Here is a 25036-nt window from a genome sequence, read left to right as displayed (position 1 = left end):
GACTCCCTGAAGTAAGGATAAAGGGAGTAGATGTGGATGCAGCATTCTGATGAGGTGAAAATTGAGAAGGGGGGAGAAGCTCAGAGATGAGCAGGTTACAGGAATGCAGATGGAAGTGGGAGATATTTTTAGCCATCAGACTGAAACTCATGGATGCATTTAATGCTAAATTAGATGGAAAATAGAAAACAGAGAGGTGTTTATAAACCATCAATACTGAGAATTTGAATGAGCAGAAATGGTTGGGAATGGAGGAGTGAAGCTGTATGTGAGGGGGAAAGTGAGGTGTTTGGCTTCATTTTGTGAAGTGTGAGTGACCCTAGGATATCCAGGGCAGGATGTAGAGAGGCAGTCAGACATGGTAGACTGAACAGAGAGGGAGAGGTCAAGTGTAGAAAGGTAAGAATCATCCCAAGGAACAGAAGAGCAATCTGGACTGAGCCCTGAATGCTGTCGGAGGAGTGGTGGCAGGGAAACGTTGGAAGGAAGAGGATGAAGAGTTACAAAAGTTCCAAGACAAGACAGGCGAGAAGTGGGGAGACGATACAAGTGGAGGTATTTTGAAAGTGTATGTTGGTTCTACTCAGCTGGGCAGCTGAGCTGCACCACAACTGCTCTCTCACTTCCCCTCCCCAAGGAGAAAGGAAGAGAAAATACAATAAAAGGGCTTAAGGGTTGAGATAGAACAGGGAGATCGCTCAACAATTATTGTGACAGGCAAAACGGACTCAGCGTAGGAAGATTAAAGAAATTTATTACCTATTACTAACAAGCTAGAGAAGTGAGAAACAAAGGAAAGAAACTAAAAACACCTTCCCCTCCCATCTACCCTCTTCCACCTCCTCCCCCCCAAACGGCACAGGGGAACAGGGAATGGGGGCTGTGGTCAGTCCCTGACACTTAGTCTCCACCGCTCCCTCACGGTCACTCTCTGCCCCTGCTCCACGTGGGGTCCCTCCCATGGGATGCTGTCCTTCCCAAACTGATCCTGCGTGGGCTTCCCACAGGCAGCAGCTCTTCAAGAACTGCTCCCACGTGGCTCCGTACCACAGGGTCCATCCGTCAGGAGCAAACTGCTCCAGCACGAGTCCCCCATGGGCAGCGGCTCCCCCCAGGTCCCCTGCTCCTGCGTGGGCTCCTCTCCACAGGCTGCAGCTTCGGCCCGGGGGCTCTCCATGGGCCGCAGCCTCCTCCAGGCCACATCCACCAGGGGCTCCTCCACGGGCTGTAGCATGGAGATCTGCTCCATGTGGGACCCATGGGCTGCAGGGGGACAGCCTGCTCCACCAGGGGCCACTCCACAGGTTGCAGGGGAACTGCTACTGCATGATTGCAGCACCTCCTGCCCTCCTTCTGCACTGATCTTGGGGGCTGCAGGGATGGTTCTCACTCCTCACTTTCCCAGCTGCTGTTGTGCAGCAGTTTTTTTTCCCCCTTTCTAAAATCTGCCCTCACAGAGGTGCAAACAACATCACTTATTGGCTCAGCTCTGTGCAGTGGCAGATCCTTTTGGAACCAGCTGAAACTGACCCTTACCTAACGTGGGGCAGCTGATGGACTCTTCTCACAGAGGCCACCCCTGCAGCCTCCCACTACCAAAACCATGCTGCGTAAACCCAATACAAAGTGCCAGAAGGATGAAGGGGAATGAAAATACTTTCTGAACTTAAATGTTGGAAAGTGACTGATAAATGTGTAAAGAGGGAGCTTGAACTAGAAGAGATCCAGGTGCACTGGGACTGTGCGATGCTAAACATCTTGTGGTATGTACACAGCACTTCTAAATGTATTCTGATTTCAGGGGTCTCTGGGAGGGTTGTGGTAGTGCTGGGTCATAGTAGGAGATAAGGTTGATGAGCAAAGGTGCAGTGGTTACAGAGACAAATATAGGAGAAAGAGATTGGCTGGGTTTTATTTAAAGTGTTCACACGCTGAATCCTAATCTCAGTCTCTTGCAGAAGCCTGAGCCTGGATCTGAACCACGGTTTAGATACATCTTCGCTTTACTGTGGCAAGAAAAAACTGTAGAGGTTCCAAGGTACCCAGAAATTACCTGAGCAAGTGACGTAGGTTACCACTGATATTTATGCAAACAATCTGACAGGAAAACTTAAGTGGAAAACAGTTAATCTGTGTATTGAATGAGAGGGACTGCACAGAGAAAAGTGTTTTTAAATTACTGTGAAAGACTGGGATTTTCAGTTGAGGGTTTCTGAGCTCTATTCCCACCTCTGCAGAGGATCTGTGGGAGGCTTCAGACATGCCTGTCCAGGTGTTGTTTTGTACCTCAGTTCCATATCTGTAAAACTGAGATAATTGCATTTCCTTTCACATGCCTGCTGGTCTGCAAATAGACTATGAGGTCTTCTGGGGAAAAAAGAAATAGGTGTCTCACTTGCTGTTTCTATGCTTAGTGCCAAGTACTGTGGGGCTCCAGGATTTTGGGGCCTCTACATGCAATTGCAGTGGAAATATAAATAATATTAAGTATACCCCAAAAGGTCTCCTTCAGAGCTCCTACCCAGTCTGCTTATCATATGTTTCCATAATTCAGGTTTTTGCTATTTAAGTGGATATGATTATGTTGTACATGTATGAAAATCAGTGTGGACTGAGATACCATTGCTGTAGGAATTCCAACACTTGTTTTTCTGGTGTCATCCCTTTTCTAGAGCTTCTAGATACATACAAGTTCAAAATTGAAAGTGTATGTGTGTTATTCTCACCTGGACCTCAAGACTTTCTGCTTTTTTTTTTTTCAACCAGAAAATTTTAGAACGTTTATTTTATCATTACTTCAGAGATTGTCTCCAAGGTGATTATTTTCCTTCCCACAAAAGTAATTATTAAATGAAATGGTTATCTTCTAGACAAGCTATAAGCCCTGCAAGAGTTGTGTATAAAAATAAGTTTTCCTCCACTAATTCTCACATTATTTCAAACAGTAGCTGCTCTTCCATTGCAATCTCTAGAGTGAGCACTGTACATGGCTATGAGGCATTGCAATCATTTACAATTGTACCTGTTTAAAATCCTAAAATATTTTGAAGAAGAAAAAAAATAGACCTCACAGAATGTAAAAGTAGAAGATAAAACCAGTATACCTGGTCCTGCTGTGAAATGTGGAGAGCTGAAAAACATGCTTGAGGTTTCAAAAGCCAATATAATTATGCAGTGTGTATCTTTAGTCTCTGAGGTATAGTTACCTTAAAGAAAGGGTGAGGGAAGGAGATCGGGGGGGAGGCATGGGCTTACATTGCAGGGTAAAATATGTCTCCTTGACAGCACAGATCATAAAATTGGGTTGTTTTTGTCAGTTGAGCTCTGTAGTGTCTGATTTGAGGTGGATATGGTGCAGTGTCGGAGGAAGTGGTTGCAGTCGAGCAGAAGTACGCCACGCCCCAGTAGTGCACCTTGCCCCCACCAGCATCATTTTCTGCTCTAAAAGATGAGCATTTTGTGGGGGGAGATAAACGTTCCTTTCTAGGAAAAACAGCGTGATCTTTACTCCTGATCAGGAGGTCCTATACTTTAGAAAGCTTGCAGTGAGCACAAGCTTTGTACCCCTCTTATGGCCATACCTCCAGAAATAACACCAAGCCTGAGGGCAAGTCCATGAGCTGCTCGTGTGTGTCTGTAGTGACTAATCCACATCCTGTTAAACTGCCTATGCCAAAAACTTCTGGTCCCAGAGTAAACCCATTGTGTACAATTCCAGGCAAGTCCTTGCTGTGGCTGGCAAAGGGGAGTTTGCTGGCAGCGTTGCCACAGGCTGTCACCCAGCAGAGCTCTGGGATTGTTTCACAGAGCTTGGGAAGATGTCTTGGCCCAAATTGCAATATAATTTACATTATTGACTGAAACAGTAGGGAGAATATATGTAGCATTGCAGGTAGTTCACTTGGGTAAATGAGATAGTATGGGGGAAAAAGGTGTAGATGACACCAAGCTAAGTGCGTGTGTCGATCTGCTCGAGGGCAGGAAGGCTCTGCAGGAGGATCTGGATAGGCTGGACCGATGGGCTGAGGTCAACTGTATGAAGTTCAACAAGGCCAAGTGCCGGGTCCTGCACCTGGGGCGCAACAACCCCAAGCAGAGCTACAGGCTGGGAGATGAGTGGCTGGAAAGCTGCCTGGCCGAGAAGGACCTGGGAGTATTGGTTGATAGTCGGCTGAATATGAGCCAGCAGTGTGCTCAGGTGGCCAAGAAGGCCAACAGCATCCTGGCCTGTATAAGAAGCAGTGTGGCCAGCAGGTCTAGGGAAGTGATTGTGCCCCTGTACTCGGCCCTGGTGAGGCCACACCTCGAGTACTGTGTTCAGTTTTGGGCCCCTCGCTACAGGAAGGACATGGACGTGCTCGAGCGAGTCCAGAGAAGGGCGACCAAGCTGGTGAGGGGTCTGGAGAACAAGTCTTACGAGGAGCGGCTGAGGGAGCTGGGCTTGTTCAGCCTGGAGAAGAGGAGGCTCAGGGGCGACCTTATCGCTCTCTACAGTTACCTTAAAGGAGGCTGTAGTGAGGTGGGGGTTGGTCTGTTCTCCCGCGTGCCTGGTGACAGGACGAGGGGGAATGGGCGAAAGTTGCGACAGGGGAGTTTTAGGTTGGATGTTAGGAAGTACTTCTTTACCGAAAGGGTTATTAAGCATTGGAACGGGCTGCCCAGGGAGGTGGTGGAGTCACCATCCCTGGAGGTCTTTAAAAGACGTTTAGATGTAGAGCTTAGTGATATGGTTTAGTGGAGTACTTAGTGTTAGGTCGGAGGTTGGACTCGATGATCTTGAGGTCTCTTCCAACCTAGAAATCTGTGTCTGTGGGTCTGTGTATGCAACATGACATCTTACACAAGACATGTCGTCTTACAACATGACATCTTACACAAGCACGTGTCTAAGTCCTTTGTTTACCAGTGATAGTTCCCAGGTCCCTATGGGAGAAATATTAACAGCCTCTTCTGGGAATTCTGTCTGTCATTGATTTGAGAAGCTTTAGGAACAACAACAAAAAAAAGTTGGAATTGCTCACAATGGCTTGGGGCCCACTCATTTTTATTACACGGTGTTGACATGTAGACAGTGATAAGAGGACACAGCAATTCTTGTCTTTAGAGAGCAGGCAGCTGGCTTGTTTCAGGCCCATCTCTTCTCTCTGATTTCTCTCCTTTTCTATGCTGTAACTCAGTTGCCATCTTTTAATAGCATCTTATCACCCTGCTTTCTATTCTGAGAACCAAATTTAAAGTATTAGGATATATACAATGTACACCTCATAAATACAAACATCAGGACAATGCTGAACATGCAACAAAAAATCAGTTGTTCATGGACAGTCCAGAAAAGCAAATAAAATGCCAGCAAGCGTGATGAAAGCAATACAGCATTTCCTATATCTAACAGTAATGCTCTTCTGTAAGTATTTGTTGTCATTTTGAGTAGCAGGCCTAGTTTTGATCCTTCTGTATCAAGTTAGCTATGTCAGAAATACAATACAAAACTGTGTGATAAACTGTGAAAGGCCACAAGTTTTCCACGTGTAAAGGGAAGCAGTGTAGAAAAGGGGCAAGATGCAGGTGATGGCATAGGTGATGGACAAGCAGATTCTCTGCTCACTTTGCTATTACCAGAGTGTTTCAGACCATCTGATACCGACCTTCCTGAACAAAGTTGGCATTCTGCTTCTTCTTGCATCACCCCAATGTTCTAGTTTATGCTCTGATGCTTGCCTGGGTGTGCAGTTAGTTTACTGTTCTGTGCTCTGTCTTTTCTGAGTGCTTCCCTATTTGCATAGAAATGTTTTTATTTGTTTTTTAAGGTGTAGTTGGCCTGTTTCTTTTTTAAAACTTTGCATTCTGTAGAAGAAAGTGAGCTTCATTTTAAATCAGTGATAGGAATTCACTCATTAATAACATCACTTCCAGTGAGAGCTAAGCAACAGAACTGTTGCTTATGTGGGGAAGAGATCAGAAGAGGTAATCCAAGTCAGTATTCTGCCACATGAGACTATTTCTTTCTTCTCTTTTAGTTTCACTTTTTCTTTTTTAGTTTGCAGTCAGTGCTACTTTACCTCAGTTTGTGCTAATATAATACCTTCTGTCTCTGTTTAGAAACAGTTAATATCACATCATGAATAGCATTAGAGTTCCCTTAAAGGCTCCTTGACTGATGAACAAAACCTATCCTTTTGAGTATACGGTTGTGCATATATAACATTATCATTCATTGCTCAGAAAAGAGGTGGGCTCTCCACAGTAATTTTTGTATTACAAGTATTTATTTCTAGATTTGTTTCAGTGGCTTGTAGTAAATGTACAGTTACTCCTTTGTGTCTCCTAAGATTGCCTTTTTTGTAATCAGACAGCATAACATCAAGCTTCCTTTTGGTGTCACCGCCAATTGGCCAAAATAATTTCAGGAGCATGGCATACGTGTGTGTGGTGCCACCTTGCTAACAGTCTTCTGGGGTGTTGGAGAGTAATTGGATGTGGTTGTGAGCTCGATCAACGTAACAGCCATGTCTCTCACGCATCATCCCAAATGGGATCACCCAGAATCCAGGCACTGGAACAACTGAAAGGCAGTATCAGAGTGTATGGTGGGTGAGTACAGCCATGGGTGGATGTTGCAGTCACTTTCTTAGAAACTGGAGGGTGCTGTGACCATTTCCATTATCTAGATGGATGAAGCAAAGCTGCAAAGAGTTGAGGTTGGGACGTACTTGGAGGCCCCACCTTTCCTTAGTGACTTTGATTTGCACGCTTCAGGAAAGATAATGATCTTGACATCTCTTTGAGTTGAAAAATTGTCCTCTTACTGTTTTTTTGGCTCTTGTGAAATGACATGAATCTCCACTGCTCTGTTGGTTCTAATCTTATTGTCTCAGAAAAGATTCGGCAGGGAGAGACAAGGTAATGTCTGATCTCGTCACTGTTATGTCTCCCTGACTTTCCTGGCATTGGGTCCAGCTTAATCGAGAGAAGCAAAGCCTCTGCCTTTGGCTGAAACTTTTAAATTTAAAAGAAGATGAATTATTTCTGTTGCTCTGAAAAACAATGAACACAGTATAATTTAAATCAAAGATAAAATCAGTAATTTTGAAATCACCTGCAGTAGCTTCTTTGGAACCACTAGACGTATCATTCTGGATCATTTTTGTTCAGGCCGCCCTTTCTAAAAATAACCCCGTAGTCATAGTGCCCATCAGCCATCCTGAAGATGTGCTGTTGAGAGACAGCTCATGGACAAGCACTGTCCCTCCTGGAGAAAAACCTCCTGATCCCAAGTGTGAAAACCTACTAATAAGAGAAGACCAGGCCTGACTGACAGTCTCTGGAGATTTTCTTTGTATAGATAGCAGAAATTTTTAAGATTTTAAAATATGACTCAGGAATAAAATCCAAATGTTTCTCGAGATTATTTTTTTTCCAAAAAAAAGTAACATGGTGTCAAATATGTCCAAAGAAGCAAGGAGGGTAGGTATCCCCATGTTTGGGTTTTGTAGCGTGCTCGTCAGGAGTAAGAGACACATAGGCTCCAAGACCTTGGTTTGTATAACTGAGATTTACTGTCTTACCCATTTCTTTGAGCATAACTAGAAGAGATGTTCAATCAAAGCTGTTTACTGGCTCTCTGTAGCCCAAAGGTTGCAATTTAAGATGTACCTCCTTTTCTGCAGGTAGGGCCCATGTTACCTGTTGTTTTAAACATTCTGTAAGGAATGTAATATATACACCAGATATTCCTTTGCCTTTCTCCCAGCCATGACTAGGATGACAGGTTTAATGCTACAGTTCAGCAGACACCCTCCCCTATCACTACTTAAGAGAAGGATCTTGCCCTCTGTCATCTTTTGTCTGACAGTTTTCAGGCCATTAGTCTAATGGCTTTTTGCAGTATGAGAGTAGGGAATAAAATTAAAATGGATAAATGGATCCAGTTATTTAATTTATCTTGAGAGATTTTGGTAGCAGAGGATGCTTTTTATTTCACCTTGCCTCCTAAGGGAAGTTGATTATGTGTTTGAAAACTGGATAGTAATGGTATTTTAAACCCTTTTCTTTTAAAGGTCTGGAAGCATTGCAATGTAGTGATGGTAACGCTGAGAAAATCAGGTCATTTCAAGAAAGGCATGTCCAAGTTTTGTTAGAAATAGTTGATAATAACATTCTTTATTTTCAGCAGTGGTCTGAGGGATGTACAGTTGCAGCACAAATGCCACTGTCCTGAATGCTAATTATCTTTTTAACACAGATTCTAGAATCAGAGGGAAGTGATGGTAAGTTGTCTTGAATGCATTGGAGATGTTGGAATAAATAATTAGACTAGTCATTAACTATATCCTGACAAATGAGTCAGGCCTGGAAATGCCACTGTGGTCTACTGCATCCATAGTCCATGTATTAGAAAGCATCTCAGAAGTATTAGTGATCCATATATTCACATCCACATGGACTATATCTGTGGTCCCTACTGTCAGCAGTCCATGTCATAAGGACTATGGCGCCGGTTTTATGTCTCTTTACACATCCATTGTGCAGCTGCTTTCACATTTCCAATATTCAGATGCTATCTGATGCAACATGGGTGCAACATCAACATTTGTTTTGTTTTGTTTTTGTTGTTATTTTTTAAACATGAAGACTTTTTCAACCTTGTTTTTGGTAAAGCAAATAAATAAATGAAAATCAGCAGAAATGCTATTTCTTCTGCATCACCTGAAATTGAACTGATACAAAGAGCATGTATCATGCTACTACTGAGCTTTACAGCATCGCACCGTTCTCATTTTACTTTCCAGTCTGCTTAAAATGTAAACCCTGGTAGAGATTGAGATGCACAGCTGGAACAGTCAGCCCTGCAAGTGCACAGATGTAGATGGATGGCCAGTAGAAACAATTCGAACCAGAGGCTCATTGAAAGACCTGTTCCTTCTCCTCCTCCTGTGCATCAGCAAGGCAGGATGCTTTCCTTACACTAGCACAGCAGTTTTATTTAAGTAGCTTTGAAATTTGGGTTTGGCCAGAAGGAAAAAACAGGTGCAGAGACTTGTGTGGAACTAAATCTGAATTGTACCCAACTGAGAAATAGAAGAGCAAAATGACTAAAGCTTTCATTAATATTTACAGCCCCAAGGTAATTGTCTGCTGGTTTATAGCCATAAGGGTAAGGGGTTGTCTTCCAGCAGTCTGCTGTTGCACTTCAGATTGGATTTACTGCCTGCTCCAGCATCTGAATTGAGAAGAACAATTTCTGACTGTCTAGTCTGTGTGGCTGCCAATCTTCAACTCCTCTAGCAGTGGTTGGAGAGAATTAGGCACGATACCTAAATGGGAAAGCAGGGAGGGACTCATGAAGTTTGGTTTATACAGCTTCCCTACCTCAAATTCCCTCCCCAAGTGGCAAGCAGGTATAAACATGGTTAGATTCAGGAGGTATTTCCTTTTCTCTTTCTTGTGTGTCTCAGTAAAATACAGACAGCATGGTGTCTGCATTGTTTGATTCTAGGAACGTACTCAAGTTACTAGTGTGAGACTGGCTTTCAGTGCACTTCTATCATCACACAAACACCATTTTCCTTGTGCTGTGTGTGGAAACCCATCAGCCTAATAGAAAATGCAGAGATCTTGCAGTTCCGATGGACTGATCCATCTCTCTCCTGTTCATCTCAAGTTGCCAGAGCAGCCAGTTCAGTCAACTGCAAGACAACTGTCAGTTCAATAATATATTTCCTGCCATTGCTTAGGAGCACATAAAAGACACTTTTTGGCAATATTTTTCTTTGGATTTGTTTTCTATTGTTAGTGTTTTCTGCCTCAGTCTCCTTTGGACATTGGATGCTCTGTGATAAATATATATTAAAAAACAAAACTTTTACGGATCTATATGAAGATGAGTGGTAATTTTAAAAATCAGCCTGTTTGAACTAATACAGCTATTGCCTGTGTTTGGTAGACAAAGAATATGTTGTTCTTTATTTGCTTGACTGTTAATCTATTTCAGATTTTTGTAATATTATTGCATTTGTTGTATACCAGTCTCCATTTGCATATGTTTATCTGTAGGTACCCATAAGCATATCTGTTTTATTAGCTTGTTTCCTCCCTTGTACAAAATGCTTGGAAAAATTGTCATTCTGAGCAAAAAGCTTGAGATACTCATCTAGATGCCATGGCTCAGGCCAGTCGCTTACTTGTGAAAAATGCTCTTTAAGTAAATAGGTTTTCGAAAATCAGGTATGCGTGGCAAAGACTCTAGTTTAGGTGGAGTAGTGTATGTGCACATTTGGTGAGCTTTCTCCATGACTTGACATTTGACTTGATAGAAAGGAATCTGTGATACTTGTTGAAAGTTATACAGATCCTTTGTCCAAAATAGATTTGTATTTAAAATTGAGAACACTGTTCTCCATACAGTTATATGGACAGAGACAATTTAAATTGCCAGAAATGCTCTGAAAAGGTTATTTTTTTTGTTAAATATTTGCTTGGTGTCAGAATCTTGATAACTTTGAGAGGAACCTGCAACATTTAGGGAAGTCAGATTTCATAGTTTTGTTGCTTTGTACAGTGCCAGCAGTGAAGAGGTGAAAAAAAGATAACACTATTTTATTGTAAGGAATGTCGGGTTTTGGTTGGGTTTTATCCTATTTCTGTATTAAAATGAATTCTCATGCCTGTCACAGTTTCATTTGCAACATTACAAAATGAACTTAGCTTCCAATTTCATGGTCAAGTGGCTCTTCATACGCACACCCCAACGTGCTGCTGGGGTGCTCCGCTTGCATTCGTGGCTTGCAACAAGCTGCTGGTTTCTCTCTCAAACACCACAGAGAGGGGACAGTCCTATCAATACAAAGGAAAGCACTCATTACAACCATACTGTAATGCCTTCTCCACCAATTTGTTTTTTTCTGTAGGTGAAATATAGCATGCTGGAAAGGTCCCTTTTACAACTTCGGCCAATATAGTACTCTGATATCAGTAAGGAGGCAGGTTTTAGCATGCAACCAGCATGTCGTAACCCTACCTGAGAGGGTCAATAAATAATTTAGTTCATCTTTTTTCACTCCTCCAGCTCATCTCATTAATGTGCTCATCTCGAGCAGAGGGCCATATTTTTGCTTCATTTGCAAAATGTTCATAGATCTGAGGACTTTTGTCCCCAGTTCCCAGGATGGTCATTCAGTCACTAGACAGATTTGGTAAGGTAATCCTGCTCCTTGTGGCCTTTGCATTTCATTCTAGTGAAGTCATGATTTCATGTGTTCCTCTCTGCTAACACTATTTCAGTGCATAAAACTGATGGAACTATTTCAGTATGTTTTTCAGTGATGATGTTTTCTTGGCTCTCCATAGTATTTTTCACCTTAGCTTTGATTTAAACTCTTTCTCGTTTTTCTGAGCTATTTCTGGTTGCTGGACTTGGAATTATTCATGAACTTGAAGTTACGTGCATAGATCCTTTCCTCGACTGTCATGTTTCTTAGGTGGATATAGCAATTTGATTACCTGATCAGCTCCATCATTTTTAAAGACAGGGTAAATATATACTTGTATATGGACCACTGCAGGCAGAATAAATTAAACCCAGAGGCTTTCCTCTGAGTCTGCAGGGCAAAAGCAATATCCTGCAGAGCTCTAAGACATTTAATGTTAAAAAAGGAGGGCAGAAAAAGTGAAATCATAGCTATGAGAACCACACAGAAATACTCTGTGTATTTTAGCTAGCAACCCAGCATGCTTTATTCATGACTTTAAAGGAGCTGTGGGCATTTTTTCTCCTCTGGAGTATTCAGCTCTGAAACTCAAGCCTCTACCATGAGGGCCTAAACAGAAATTTCACCTCAGCCAGGGGTCTGAACTAACCATCACTTGAATTGATAAAAGAATTCCCACTGTAATGACAATCAGAGAAGACCATATGTAGCTACTTTTAGGTACTCAGAGGAGAAGTATTAGTTCTTACTTTTAATTCCTGAACACGGATACAGGCTGTCTCTTTAGAGAGTCCAGTCACTACTTCTTTCTAGGCTGTTACTGATTTTTCTTTTTTTTAAACTCAGATTTATGCTCATTATAAATGTGCCATTTGGTATAATTACTCTTCTCCTCTTGGCTGACTTCCAATCAACTTCTTTAAAGAACAAAAATAGATGTTCCATTTTCCCAAGAGAAGTAGTATAGAGTTTACAAGGGTTTTTTTTTTTTTAATTTCTAGCTCTTTAAACTAGGTACCTAATTCCTTCTCTCCTGACCAATTAAAGTAATTAAAAGCTTCATTTTTTTTCTTTATGGTAATAGTGGTAAGATGGTACTATTATCTTTAGAAGGTTTAATGTTTCTAAAGCTGTTTCCTGGATGAGATTACTTTTAATAAGATGGCATGTCCCTCTCAGGTTTCTGAATAGTTTAAAGATATGCCTTCTAAGGAGCACATTTCTAGTAAGATAAAGTAAAAATACTGGATATTCCTACTTACAAAAACTTCAGAAGATAAAGTTCAGAATTGATGAGTTTATAAAAAAGTCCCCTAAGAAATTAGAAGCATTTAAAATATGTTTTGTTGTTGTTTTGTTTGATTGTTAGGTTTTTTTGTTGTAGTTGTTGTTTTTTATGGGCTTTTTTAAAATAGACAGCCTTTAGCATTAGCAGTCTGTGGAAGGGCTGAACACTTACTCAGGGAGAACTTCCCACTGGCTTCCATTGAGGGGCCTGTAGAACAAGGTACTGTTCTGTCTCAGTCCAAATGGCAGCTAGCAAAATGTGAGCCACAAATCTGTACGCTTCCATTGACCACATCCTTTTCTTGGATTACTTTTATATTTTGCAGCTGAGTAGAATTTGCAGTTCAGTACTGTATAAGAGAGAAACCCCACTACGAAAATGTAATCATTACCAGCTTCTCCAAGAAGACACTTTAACGAGTTGCAAGGCCTTCATTGAAACAAAAGTAAAGAAAAAATGTTGTGAACTAGTTCTTCATTGTGATAAATTTAGGAGTTGAAGGTATATGGGCTTCAGCACATTTTGTTGTTGAGTGGATTGAAGACTCACCTGGAGGAGGGCAGCTTCTCTGGCTTCCATAGTCCTGGCTTTCAAAAAGAACTTAAGATATGATTAATGATACTTATCTGTAGACTTGAGGAGTTAGGGGATGACTCAAAGATGGTTAGGACTGCCTCTGTTGCTTAACAACCTGAGCATCTGTACAGATACAGTCAGGAGCCCTGAGCTGTGGTGTGTAGTCCTATCCGCATGTGTTGGATCAGTTATTGGTGTTGCCATTGGGAGGTGACCACTTGTAAGGTAACGTTCACCAACACCACTGCAGCAGTTCTGCCTTATAACTTTTTTTTTTCAGTGTTAGAGCGTTGAATTATAAATAGGTCCTGTATGACTCATTCTCAGAATTCTCCTCTGAATTTTTTGGAGTTGAGAGATTCCATCTCCTTCTTGTAGACTCTGCAAAGTACTTTCTAAGAAGCTTTAAAAAGTTGTATTTTTTAAATGCTATGTGCTAGAGGACACAGCTAAGTAGGCAGATAATTCCATCTTCTCAGCAGTTTCTTTTCAGTCTCAGAAGTTGCATGGATTGAGTGCCCATTCATCCAGCTCCTGACATGTTTGCGCTTAGAGGCTGCTCCATTCCAAGCTGCACGCAATGGTCTGGGGCTTTCCAAGAACCTGTTTCCATAATAGTTACTTAAAAAAAAAAAAAGGGGGGGGCCAGATCTGTTCAGTAGTGAAGTTTTTAATATGGAGGTGTGATCACAATACGAGGATGATGCCTCCCTTTTTGGAGCAGCTGAGTCTCCACCTATGTGTGGTGTCCAAAACAGGTTTGTGGATTCTGTTTCTGTGTCCAGGCACCCAAGAGTTAGAAGCTGCACCACTGTTTATTGAACATAGCCCCAAATCTACATGTAATAAACACTTAAGGGATGGAGAAAGCAGTGAGTAATGAGAGCAATACGGCAAAAACAAAACAGCTGATATAAGTGAAATCCAGCAATCCTTATTTTCTATAATTACAGGGTTTATAGGAAGCAATTATGTAGTTATTAACGACATAACCTGATAAAACGCTGTTGTTGCAAGTAGAAGTCTTGTGCACAATGTTAAAATATAGAAAATGCTTGGTGTTCTGAGAGATTTTGTATGATTAAAGATCTGTTTATAGTGATGCATGCAGTACAGTATAGTTTGCAGAGGCTGAAAAAAAAAAGGCTTTCAGATTGCAATCAGCATGAAAAATTAAGATTTTTACATCAAAGTGTGAGGAAGGCAAAAGCAGGGTCCTAAAGGGATTGGACTTCTGAAGCTATTCATTGCGCTTCAGTTCCACCAAGAGAAATATATGCGCTGAGACAGAGGGATCAAAGCAGAGAGCAGAGCCGTACCATGGTCTAATACCTGTGTTGAAATGGGCAAACCTAAGTGGTAAGAGATGATTCAGTTTACCCATCCAACGTAGAGTGATACACACCTGGGGAGCAGTAGTAATTGGCAGGGCTTTAGAAATGGGGAGTGCTACTTAGCATGCAAGGAAAAGCTACTGACAGTCTCTTCATGGCTCATAAACCCACTGTGCCAACCAAGTCAGTGGCATTGCAAATGCATATTTCCAGTGGGAGCTGTTGTCAACTGAAGAGCTAATCATCCCCGTCTGGGAAGACTGAATTTAGACGGCTGCATGCCATGCCTAGTCTTTCATTGGAAAAACAGACCTTTGAAAAGTTAGGGAAAGTTTAAATGGGTGCTTCACATAGTAACGGGAGGGCTGCTGAAAATTAATTCCAGGTGCAAAGGGAAATTAAAGGGAAGTAACAGTACAGATGATAATAGAAGAGCAGAAAATGAACCATTTTCCTGAAAGAAAAACAATTTTTTTTAAAAATTGAAAGTGTTCCCATTCAGGTAAAGAGAAGATATAAGTACTTTGCAATTAGAGTAGTCGTTCAGGTTTCCTGTCATTTCAAAAAGACACATGGCCTTTCCACATAGTCCATTGTACAGAGCTTTTACAGTAAGGTCTGTACAATCTAAAGAGGGAGATTTTCGGGATGCAGAGTTCAAAGTAAATGTCATAACAGGAATTGGTTGGGAATTAATCTGCAGAATAAGGTCTAGTTGGAAGTTGATTGGGAATAAGGAGTATTATATTGTTTTGGTTTTTTTTGTTTTGTTGTTTGTTGTTTTATATACTAGTATTGTCTGTAAATAAAATGGCATGTTCAGCCCATTGCAACTTTAGGGCCAAGATCATTTCCTGCCTGTTACTACAGATTTGCAAAAATACAATAGAAAGCACAATTTATACATTGGTGTTTCCTAAGAAGGCTTAAAAGATAACTTTGTGAAGTAAACAGTTTGTTAAGCTGTTAATCATGTGTCTGAATATGAAGAAAGAGTCTTCAAAATGGTCTGAGAGAAAACCAAGTGTGACTACCAGTGAGGAAGGTAGTATTAAAGGTCATGGATGAAATGGGTGGGCTTCAGCCTTCAGCTGTGAAGTCGCTGTGTACCTGAATGTAGAAATAGTGATTTTTTTTGTTTGTTTGTTTGTGAAATGAAGCCTGAGCCATGTTAGATATCGGTGGCATTAATAGAGGCTGTGATTCCCAAACACATGTGGGAATGACAAAACTGATCGTTGCTCTCCAAGAAAATCTACTGCAATATGTTTTCTTTGAGAGGGCCTTTGATCTGCCTTCTACACTTCTCAAAGCCAAAAAGTAGGTGATGCCCATATTGTTTCTTACAGGACCTTCTAGAAATCAAAGTTCCACTAAAAGGTGTGGGAAACTCATAAGAGCATACAGAACATGTCCAAGCTCCTCAGGCCTCTTTTTCCTGGGCTGTTACATCGGTTCTTTTGAAGAATTGCTTTTCACATTGCTCTTCCTTGACTTGTTGATTTTGACCATGTCTGACATTTGTGCACTATATCACAACCCACAAAACTTGAAGTGACTTTAACAAACAAAAACAAAACAAAAACAAACAAAAAAATCAAACCCAGCATTAACTGCAAAATAAAATTAAAAGAAAAAAAAAAAGGGGGGAAAGGGAAGAAGTTAGCTTTCAGACCTCTTCATGTTTTTTTTTTTTTTTTTTTTTTAAGTCTTTTTAGTATATTTTAATCATGTTTGAAAAAATATTTTAAATCACTTGGGTGCAAAATAGTTTTGGTTTGTGGTGCTTTTTTAAATTAAAATCACAAGTCTTGCTTAAGCCATCCAATCTGTATATACTTCAAATGTCTTGGGGTTTATAGTAAAATCTAGAGAGCTGTTTCACAACCAAAGAGCCTGTAAAAAGCTCTTACATTTAGCTTCCCTGTTGCCATTCCATGTTGACAGCTGGGACAGAAGAAAGTGAGAGGGGAGCGCATTGCCCTTTTGCCATCAGTTCAGGTCCCAGTGTCCTTCCATTTCTCTGCAAGATCTCTCAGATCATGCAGAAGCAGCTCCTAAAAGCACAGAGAATCAGCATCAACATTAACCCATAAATGTCACATTTATGGCACCAGCCTAAAGATGAGACCTCAGCAGTGTGACTGCAGGCACCAATGGACACACCAGTTCCCGTTCCCAGGTCAGCAAGCTGATCAGGCTGGGACTGCTTTTCTTACTGATGGCAAAAAAAAAGTTCAGGCCTAGGTTGGTTTATGTTCGTGCAAGTACCATCTTTTTTGGGAACAGCAAGGGTGTGAAACCAGCCTACAGAGCCTGCTGTCAGCAGTGGGTGTCGCAGCCCACAGCTAGTCAATAGTCATTAGGAGCCAAAAAGGCAGAAAAAAATGGGAAAAAATAAGGGAAAAAATAAAGGGAAAAAATAAGGGAAAGATGCAGCAGAAAGCAAGAGTGCACAAATCTGGCTTTTACTTTTCTCATCGTGGTCTGTTTTTATTCTCACTGTATTAAAACTGTCATGGCTTTATGCTAATGTGGTTCATTCCTAGCCAGTGATTATTATGCTTTGAATTAGCAGAGCTCTTGAGGGTATTTTTCATGGGTTAAAAAAAAAAAAAAAAAAAAGTAGTCCTTCTGAAAAATCGGAGTGAAAGGGGGAAAAAAAAAAAACTGTTATTTGTATTAGCTCAGAGCCATGTGTGTTTGGAGAGGATGAAGGAGAAGGGCCATATCATCTCTTCATGGCTGATGGAGAGCCCAGCAGAGCTCCTGGAACAGCTCAATGTGAGACAAGATACCAAAATGCAAGGAAGAGCAGTCAGAATATGGAAATGGTTTTAACACTGTGTTTGGCTTTTAATGAACTCCACTTTGGGAAAATTCCTTTTGACTCTAGTGTTAGTGTTGCCTGATGGTGAATCCACGCTAGTTTACCCTCAATGGGAGAAGCTTCCTGGGGGCAGTGAGAGCACAACTGGCGTGTAACGTAGAGGATGTGCTTTACGAAAGAAGACTTTTAAAGGATGTCATTTCACCTGGGAATGGCCTCAGCAGTAGCAATTAGGATCAGCTCTCAAAGAATTGTGCAACTCTGAGGTTTAGTAACTGTAGGGAACCTTGGTAGCAGAAATGGTGTCTCAGTGAGGGGCACGGGAAAAAGGGCGAGCAGCAAGAGGAATTTCATTATATTTCAACTGTGGTTTTATGTAGCAGAAAGCCTAATTCATCAGCAGTAGTGTGTCATTCCCAGTTTGTTCAACGGACCACTGCTACACCCTCTATCCCCCGAGTAAGGCAGCAAAGACAGTACCAGCCCACTGCTTCTAGCAGCATCTCAAACAAGTCACAGCAGTGGCTCACAGCATGGTCTTGTGTGCTTTAACTAGAGGCATCTTAAAGACAGAGGAGGTAGGAAAAGGCATGGTCTCTTTGGATCTGCATATAGAGTAAGGTGATTTATATATATCCTGTGCAGGTCTTCAAAGCCCTGCTGCATGTTCCAGTGAAATCAGAAAGCACGAGGAAATATCTGATTTCTTCTTTTTATCCTCATGGCACGTTCAGCGTAACAAGGCAATTTCAGCTTTGATGCAGCATGTCCCAGCCCTTTATAGGACAGCACCTTGTAATGGATTCTCCATATAAGCAGGTGTTTCTCTGGGCAGTCAGACACAATGTGAAGAGCTGGAACAAAATGAAATGCTGTGACCAGGCTACCTTTTTTTTTCCTCTGCTTTTAATTGAAAGAAAATGTTCTCAGAAATGTTTCTTTCTCTCCATTGCCCCAGAGGATGGTTGTTTTTTTAACCAGTTCCAGTGAAACAGTTTGAGACTCTGTATCTCATTGGCTAACAGCTTTTCACCAGAAACTTATAGGCAGCTGTATCTGGCAGTGATATTTTACAGGAAAAAGGAATGTGTTGCCAACGTTAAAAACACGACAAGAAGAACAAAATAAGCAACTTCTTGCAAAAAAAATGAGAGGCTCAAATAATATTTTAGTTTAGTGCTCTGGTAATAGGATTTCCTATGTGCTAGAGATATATCTGTAGTTGTTCCCATGAAAACCAACCTAAATTTGGCAAACTTAAAGCCTCTGAAAAATTTCCATTGAGATGCTCAAGGATTTTCCAGCTAAAATCTCTGGTGGTTCAGTCTGTGTGGAGTAGGGGTGTTCATCCCTTCACAGCTCTGCTCTTGTTGAGATTCCCAAACCTGTGCTCATGACTGAGGTTAATCCTTAAACACTACAGGTGTAATAAAAACACTAGGTTGCTGTCTTCAGAATGAGAGCAGTGAAGATTTGTGTCCCATCTTTATGAATCCAGATTGCCTTTGTGCAAACCACTCAGGTCAGTTTTTCTGGCAGTGTTGCATTACAACGCAAGCCTGGGAAATGACAGAATAAAACGGAACAGTTCAGTTGGAAGGGACCTTCAAAAACCATCTAGTCCAAGTCCCTGACCACTTCAGGGCTAACCAAAAGTTAAAGCATGTCAATGAGGGCATTGTTCAAAGGCCTCTTGAACACTGACGGTCATGGAGCATCAACCACCAATCCAGGAACATGTTCCAGTGTTTGACCACCCATACAATAAAGAGTCTTTTTCTAACAAACAGCCCCTTTGTGCTCTTCCTGCATATCCTGTCGTCAGTACCCAGGGAGCAGATACCAGCAGCTCCCTACAAATTCCTCTCCTCAGGGAGTTGCTGAGAGCCATGAGGTGGCCTCTCAGTCTCCTTTTCTCTAGACTGGACAACCCAAGTGTCCTCAGCCTCTTCATCCCAGGTGCAACACCTAGCATTTTCGTTTATTGAACTTCATGCTGATGATGATTTCCCAGTGCTCTAATCTATCTAGATCCCTCTGCAAGGCCTCTCATCCCTCCAGTCAGCCAACAGCACCCCCGGTTTAGTGTCATCAGTGGACTTGTTGAGGTTGCATTCCACTCCCGCACCCAGATCAATAAAAATGTTAAAGAGGACTGGCTGTAGAATTGAGCCCTGGGAGACACTGGAGGTGACCATCCACCAGCCAAATGTAGCCTCATTCACGATGACCCTCTGAGCTCTACCTTTTAGCCATCATCACCCAGCACAGCATGAACCTGTTTGTCTTACAGTTGGACAATACGTCCAGAAGGATGCCATGAGGGGCAGTATTAAAGGCCTTGCTAAAATCCAGAAAGATTACGTCCACCACTACCTTTTCATCCACTAAGCAGGTGACCTTATCCTAGAAGGAGCTCAAATTATGAAGGCCAGACTTTCCCTTGATGAGCCCATGTTGACTGTGCCTGATAATAGCTTTATCCTTTAACTGACTTTCAATAACCCTCATGACAATCTTCTCCATAACTTTTCCAGGGACTGAGGTTAGGGACTAACAGGTCTGTAGTTTCCCAGGTCTTTTCTCATGCCTTTGTGTAGATGGGAAAAAATATATATATATATATGTATATATATTTAATTTTTAAAGTCTCCTTCAAGATGACTGAATTACGCAGATGCTCTTCTTAGGGTCAGAGGCTGCATGTTTCAGCCCAGGGCTGGAAGAGCTTCTTGCAGCCCTGGCAGCTGTGGCATGGAGGGACCCTTTGACACTCTCTCCATGCTGCTGGTACCTTTCTACTGTTGGTGTTTTCCTTTGTGGTCCCAGCTTACCTCTGTCTGTGCCTCTCTCTAATCACAGGGATGTTAATTCCCAAACAAGTTAGCATACATTTTCTCTGGAAACCTGAGGGGGAGGCCATGCAATGTAATTGTGGCAAGTGGAAAAGGCTGCCCAGGGGGCTGTGAAGTCTCCTTCCCTGGAGACATTCAAAACCCATCTGGACGCATTCCTGTGTGACGTGATCTAGGTGTTCCTGTTCCGGCAGGGGGACAGGACTAGATGATCTCTCAAGGTCCCTTCCAATCCCTCACATTCTGTGATTCTGTGACTACCTACCCGCAGACTTCTCTTGTTGTCAGGAGGAGGAAGAGTAACTTAAATTCTTCTAATTTGTTTGTTGGTTTGCTTGTTTATTTAAGTATTGAGACTACAATGATGTATTACAATGTAATGATTGCAGAAATTTATTAATTTTTGTTATTAACAACAGAAGTTCAGTGAAAGCCTGTAACGCTCTCTCTAGGGAATTCAGCCGTAACTGTGGACTGTATTAAAATTCTCCACGTCCCTAGGTTTAAAGACTTTTAAAAGGGTGAAAATGGGTGGGCAGAGAAGTGGGGCTAGGAGGAACTTTCTGAATTTTTAACATACTTTCTGTCACTAGAAAATACTTGATGCAGCCCCTTTTGGAACTCAGGCAGATTTAGTGAACGCAGTGATGTTACCAGAGGGTATTCAGTCCTTGCCACTGATAAATATAAGTTAATGCAAATTTCTCTTTCCATTGCAAGACAAGCTTGAAATATTTCGCTTAAGCAGTATTTCGTAATTTCTTTGGAGCTCTTTCCAAGTCTCTATCACACACTTCCATGTGAATGGCTGGGGATGGACTGACAGCTGTCTAGAGCAATGCAGAATGATTTGCTGAAGACTGAATCTGAATATTAGTACTGATTTTTACAGCGCAGCATGGATTCCACTGAAAGGGAAAAAAAAAAGTTAAAATAATAAAGACTACATTTTTTCCCCTTTTTTACTGTTCTCTGTAACCATGTAAAAATTTAACCATCTCTGTGTGGTTCTCTGATAATTTGTTAAAACACATATTTCACCTCTTTTTTTTTTCTTTTTTCTTTTATCTTTTTTTTTTTCTTGTGGAAACTACAGCTGAGGAAGTGGAAAGACTGGCTGCAATGCGTTCAGATTCTCTAGTACCTGGGACTCACACGCCTCCGATCAGAAGAAGAAGCAAATTTGCCACTCTTGGAAGGCTTTTTAAGCCATGGAAATGGAGGAAGAAGAAGAGCGAAAAATTTAAGCACACTTCTGCAGGTAATACTCTCAGTCAGGTTGGTCTGTTTATCTTGGACTGTTTGTTCAACAAGGTTGAAAACTGTTAATGCAGCCCCAATTTATACATGTTTTGAAGTTTGTAGCTTGACTGGGAGAGATTTCTCAGATTTTAAGCAATTTTTAACTTGGTTACCAGCTCTGTCTTTAAAAAAAAAAAAAAATGTTACCTCGCATGCATTACAATTAAAGCAGTAGCTCGCCAAAGCTGTATTTTCAGGTTTTGCTATTATAGCTAGAGCGTAACCCAGAAGAAATCTCATACATTGATTTAGCAAATTGTGGGTAAAAGAAGTGGTAGCGTGAAAAGACAAGCCAAGTGGAGGATACAGCTACACTCAAACTCTGTAAGTACTAACAAGGGAACAAGAAAAATAGATGGCAAAGGAGCTGACATTCTGTTGAGTAACTTGCATAACCATAAATTATTTTTTCCCTTGGGCTAGAAAGATGTGTCACTTGTTTCCTGAGAAAAACAAATCAGTCCTCCTGCTGCACCCCTTCTCCCGCCATTGTATTTAATGCTCCTGGTTTAAGACTTTTAAAATATATTTTTATATATATAGAAAACTGCAAATACGTATTTTTATATTGCAAATTGGTCTGAGCAAGAATCCCAAATCCAGGCGCTGATTCATGTGTTGGAATTTTGTACCTGGTGTGTTTGGTTTCAAGTTCCGTTACTTTTTTAGAAGGGTTCTTTTCTTTGCTCTTCCATGATGCCTAATAATTAGTATATGTGCTTCTGCAAGTCTCAAGTCTGGATTGTCCGTGAGAAAAGATGAATTTTCTTTGATTTCTTATTGTTCTTACTGGAGCTAGAAACAAAGCAGTGACAGAAGAGTCTTGGGTTACAACTCAGTTGCTCTCTGACCTGTTTATGTACAGTAGAAGCTTTCTGGCAGGACTAGAGTGTAGTTTTTGACACCCTTAAGCCTGTACTTATGAAAATGGCCCTTAATCACACAAGAAGTCTCATGTAGTTAAGTGCAAATTCATGTGCGAAGTTAAATGCGGAATAAGAGTATGCAGTTCATTCAGACCTAAAGGTGCTCTTTATGTATGGTGTTTAAACTGCTCCCTGATTTATCAGGCAAAAAATAATGGACTGGAATAGATGGCTATATTACTCTGAGTGGTGATCGTATTTTTGACTTGACATCTGTGAAGTTATTGTCACTAAAATGATACACAAAACAAGTGGCTTGTCTTTCATATTCTGTATCAGTCATAACCGTAGTGTGGCATAGCAGGATTTCCATGAAAACCATATTGCTCATAGGAGCATTGGATATGTGGATGCTTTTGTCACAACCAGTTTGAAGCTCGTTTTGCAGCATTCTGGGCTGGTTGGTTACAGCTAGTAGCATAATTATAGCAGTACAGGACATACCATGGGCTGCAAAAGCCTCCCTAGTATTTGTTTGTATGGTTTATCTAGTTCCAGGAGCTGGGGTTGAGCTATATACTGCTGTGGTTAGACCAATTAGTTTGAATCTGGCTTGAACATGCCTGCTTGTTCTGCTCTGGGCACTGCAATAGCTGTTATGTAGATTTTCCCCAGTTACCAAAACATTTGGGAAGTATAAAGTGATTAAAACCAGAGTAAAAACATGTATTTCCTTTTCTTGGAGCAGAAGGAAGCTTTACCAGACAAGCCAGCATATCTCCTCCTGATAAGAGGGATTTCAGTGTCTGAAGAACTAAATTAAAAGCAGGGTATCCAGTTTGTTGATTGAGGTACAGAGTTCGATCTTAGATGAATCCAAAACCTTTTTTTTTTTCCTTCCCCTTCCTCTCCTCTCCTCTCCTTTTTTTTTTACTAAAAGTAAATAAATCAATTTCTAGTAAGCCAACAGTATCCTGCAGCTGCTTTGCAAAATTGCTGTTCTTGTCAGCTCCCCTACTAATAACTGCAGCAAAATTTACACAGATGTCAAATTTGCTGAGCACCCCGCAGGAGGCACAGGGAGATATGTACTTCTGGACCATACCAGAGCTGGGGACCCCACAGTTTCCATCATCTGCAACCCTGGGGAACAGAAATCCAGCAGGATCCTGTAAGACCGCTCTCTGTCAATTCAGCAGCATTGGTTGAACCTAATATGTGTAATACAAAAGATTTTTCACCCACAAAACTAGCATTTTTCAACACATTTTTCCATGAGCTCCAATCTAATACCTCTGATCTCACTGAGAAAATATAATTATTTTTTACAATAAATTTTACAAAGGACAAGCTTATGAGGTGGCATAATTAGAGCCAGCGTGAAACTTCTAATACAGGCTTATTTTCTTCTAGTGCACTGGTAACTATGATGCTTGGGAAAAAAAAAAAATCTGAGTAAGTGTTGTGCAGGAATGCATCCAAGCTTTCCTACCTGTATAGAACATCAGTAATTATTAAAAATAAATACTAATACAAGTATTTTATTAGCCTCCTATTTGCTGCAACAATAGATTCAATTATTTTAAATGTTGAAAGTAGTAAGGGTCAAAACACATGACCTTATCTGTTGAAAGTTCCTTTGAAATTAATGGGATTTTTTTTTACTTATTTTTTTTCTGGGAGAGGACTAGAAGCAAGAGAGAGTCAGGCTGATATTTAAAGTTGAAAGGTTGCCTTTTCTTGAGATTTCCAAGTGCTAATGTCTTACATCCATATCTTGATCAGACTAAAAGCCTTGTGCTAAGGAATATTTATTCAGAGCTGAATGCTTTAAAATACAGTCCTGTATTCAATGAGCAAAAAAACCTTTTGGGTAATAAGAAAAGTTTTCTGACACCTGATAATTGCATAAGATGAGGTAGAAAACCTGTAGTTTGGCTGATAGAGGACCTTAACATTATGCTTATTATATATGGTTCCCTGCAGCATATCATTGCTCAGATTGTGATGGTTGAACATATTGAGTCATCCATCTTCATTAGTGCATTGTCACTGACAAGCAGAAGATTAAAGGGTGCTTCATACACTTTTACACATCATACACAGCTTTATCTGCTACCACCATGTGTTGGTTTTGATATCCTTGTAGTAACTATGCAGAAAGGTTTATAATCTGATATTGCCTTGGTGCTGACTTAGTCGTGAAGCTGCAAGTCATGGTTTCTGACACAGACATTAATGCCATTTACCTTACAGTTGGTCAGTCTGTGAGCATCGCCGTTAGGCTTTTTGCAGAGTGACAAGAGCAGGCTAAGATCACACTCTGTGAGAGTCTGTTGTTGGAGATGGTAAACATCAGGTGAGACCAGATCTGGGGCTTGATTTAAGCAACTTCTTTGTAGAAGGAAGGGATGCCATCCAAAGGTACCTGGACAAGGTTGAGAATTAGGCCCTTGTGAACCTAATGAGGTTCAACAAGGCCAAGTGCAAGTTGCTGCATCTGGATCAGGGCAATCCCAGACAGGAGCACAGACAGGAGAAGAACTCAGTGAGAGCAGTCCTGCAGAGAAGGACTTGGGGGTTCTGGTGGACAAGAAGCTCAACATGAGCCAGCAGTGCATGCTTGCAGCCCAGAAGGCCAACTGCATCCTGGGCTGAATCAACAGAGGAGTGGCCAGCAGGTCAAGGGAGGTGATTGTTCCCCTCTAAAATTTTATCTTGCACAGAAAGTGTGGAAACCTTTATTACCATGGCGGGTCTGAGGGTCCCACATATCAA

General features: G+C 41.2%; 1 protein-coding gene across 8 annotated transcripts in view; it reads left to right on the top strand.

Annotated features, from left to right (window-relative positions):
- Nucleotides 1-25036, top strand: part of PHACTR1 (phosphatase and actin regulator 1) — a 374079-nt gene that overhangs the window by 220670 nt on the left and 128373 nt on the right. For all 8 annotated transcript variants that reach the window (XM_050708558.1, XM_050708552.1, XM_050708555.1 and 5 more), the window contains one exon: nucleotides 21187-21351. In XM_050708558.1, coding sequence (XP_050564515.1) covers nucleotides 21187-21351 — 165 coding nt within the window. The remainder of the gene's footprint in view (nucleotides 1-21186; nucleotides 21352-25036) is intronic.

The sequence above is a fragment of the Cygnus atratus genome, chromosome 2, assembly GCF_013377495.2.
Source record: "Cygnus atratus isolate AKBS03 ecotype Queensland, Australia chromosome 2, CAtr_DNAZoo_HiC_assembly, whole genome shotgun sequence".
NCBI lineage: Eukaryota > Metazoa > Chordata > Aves > Anseriformes > Anatidae > Cygnus > Cygnus atratus.
Note: the sequence above shows the minus strand (reverse complement) of the source record. Positions and strands in the feature narration are given on the sequence as shown.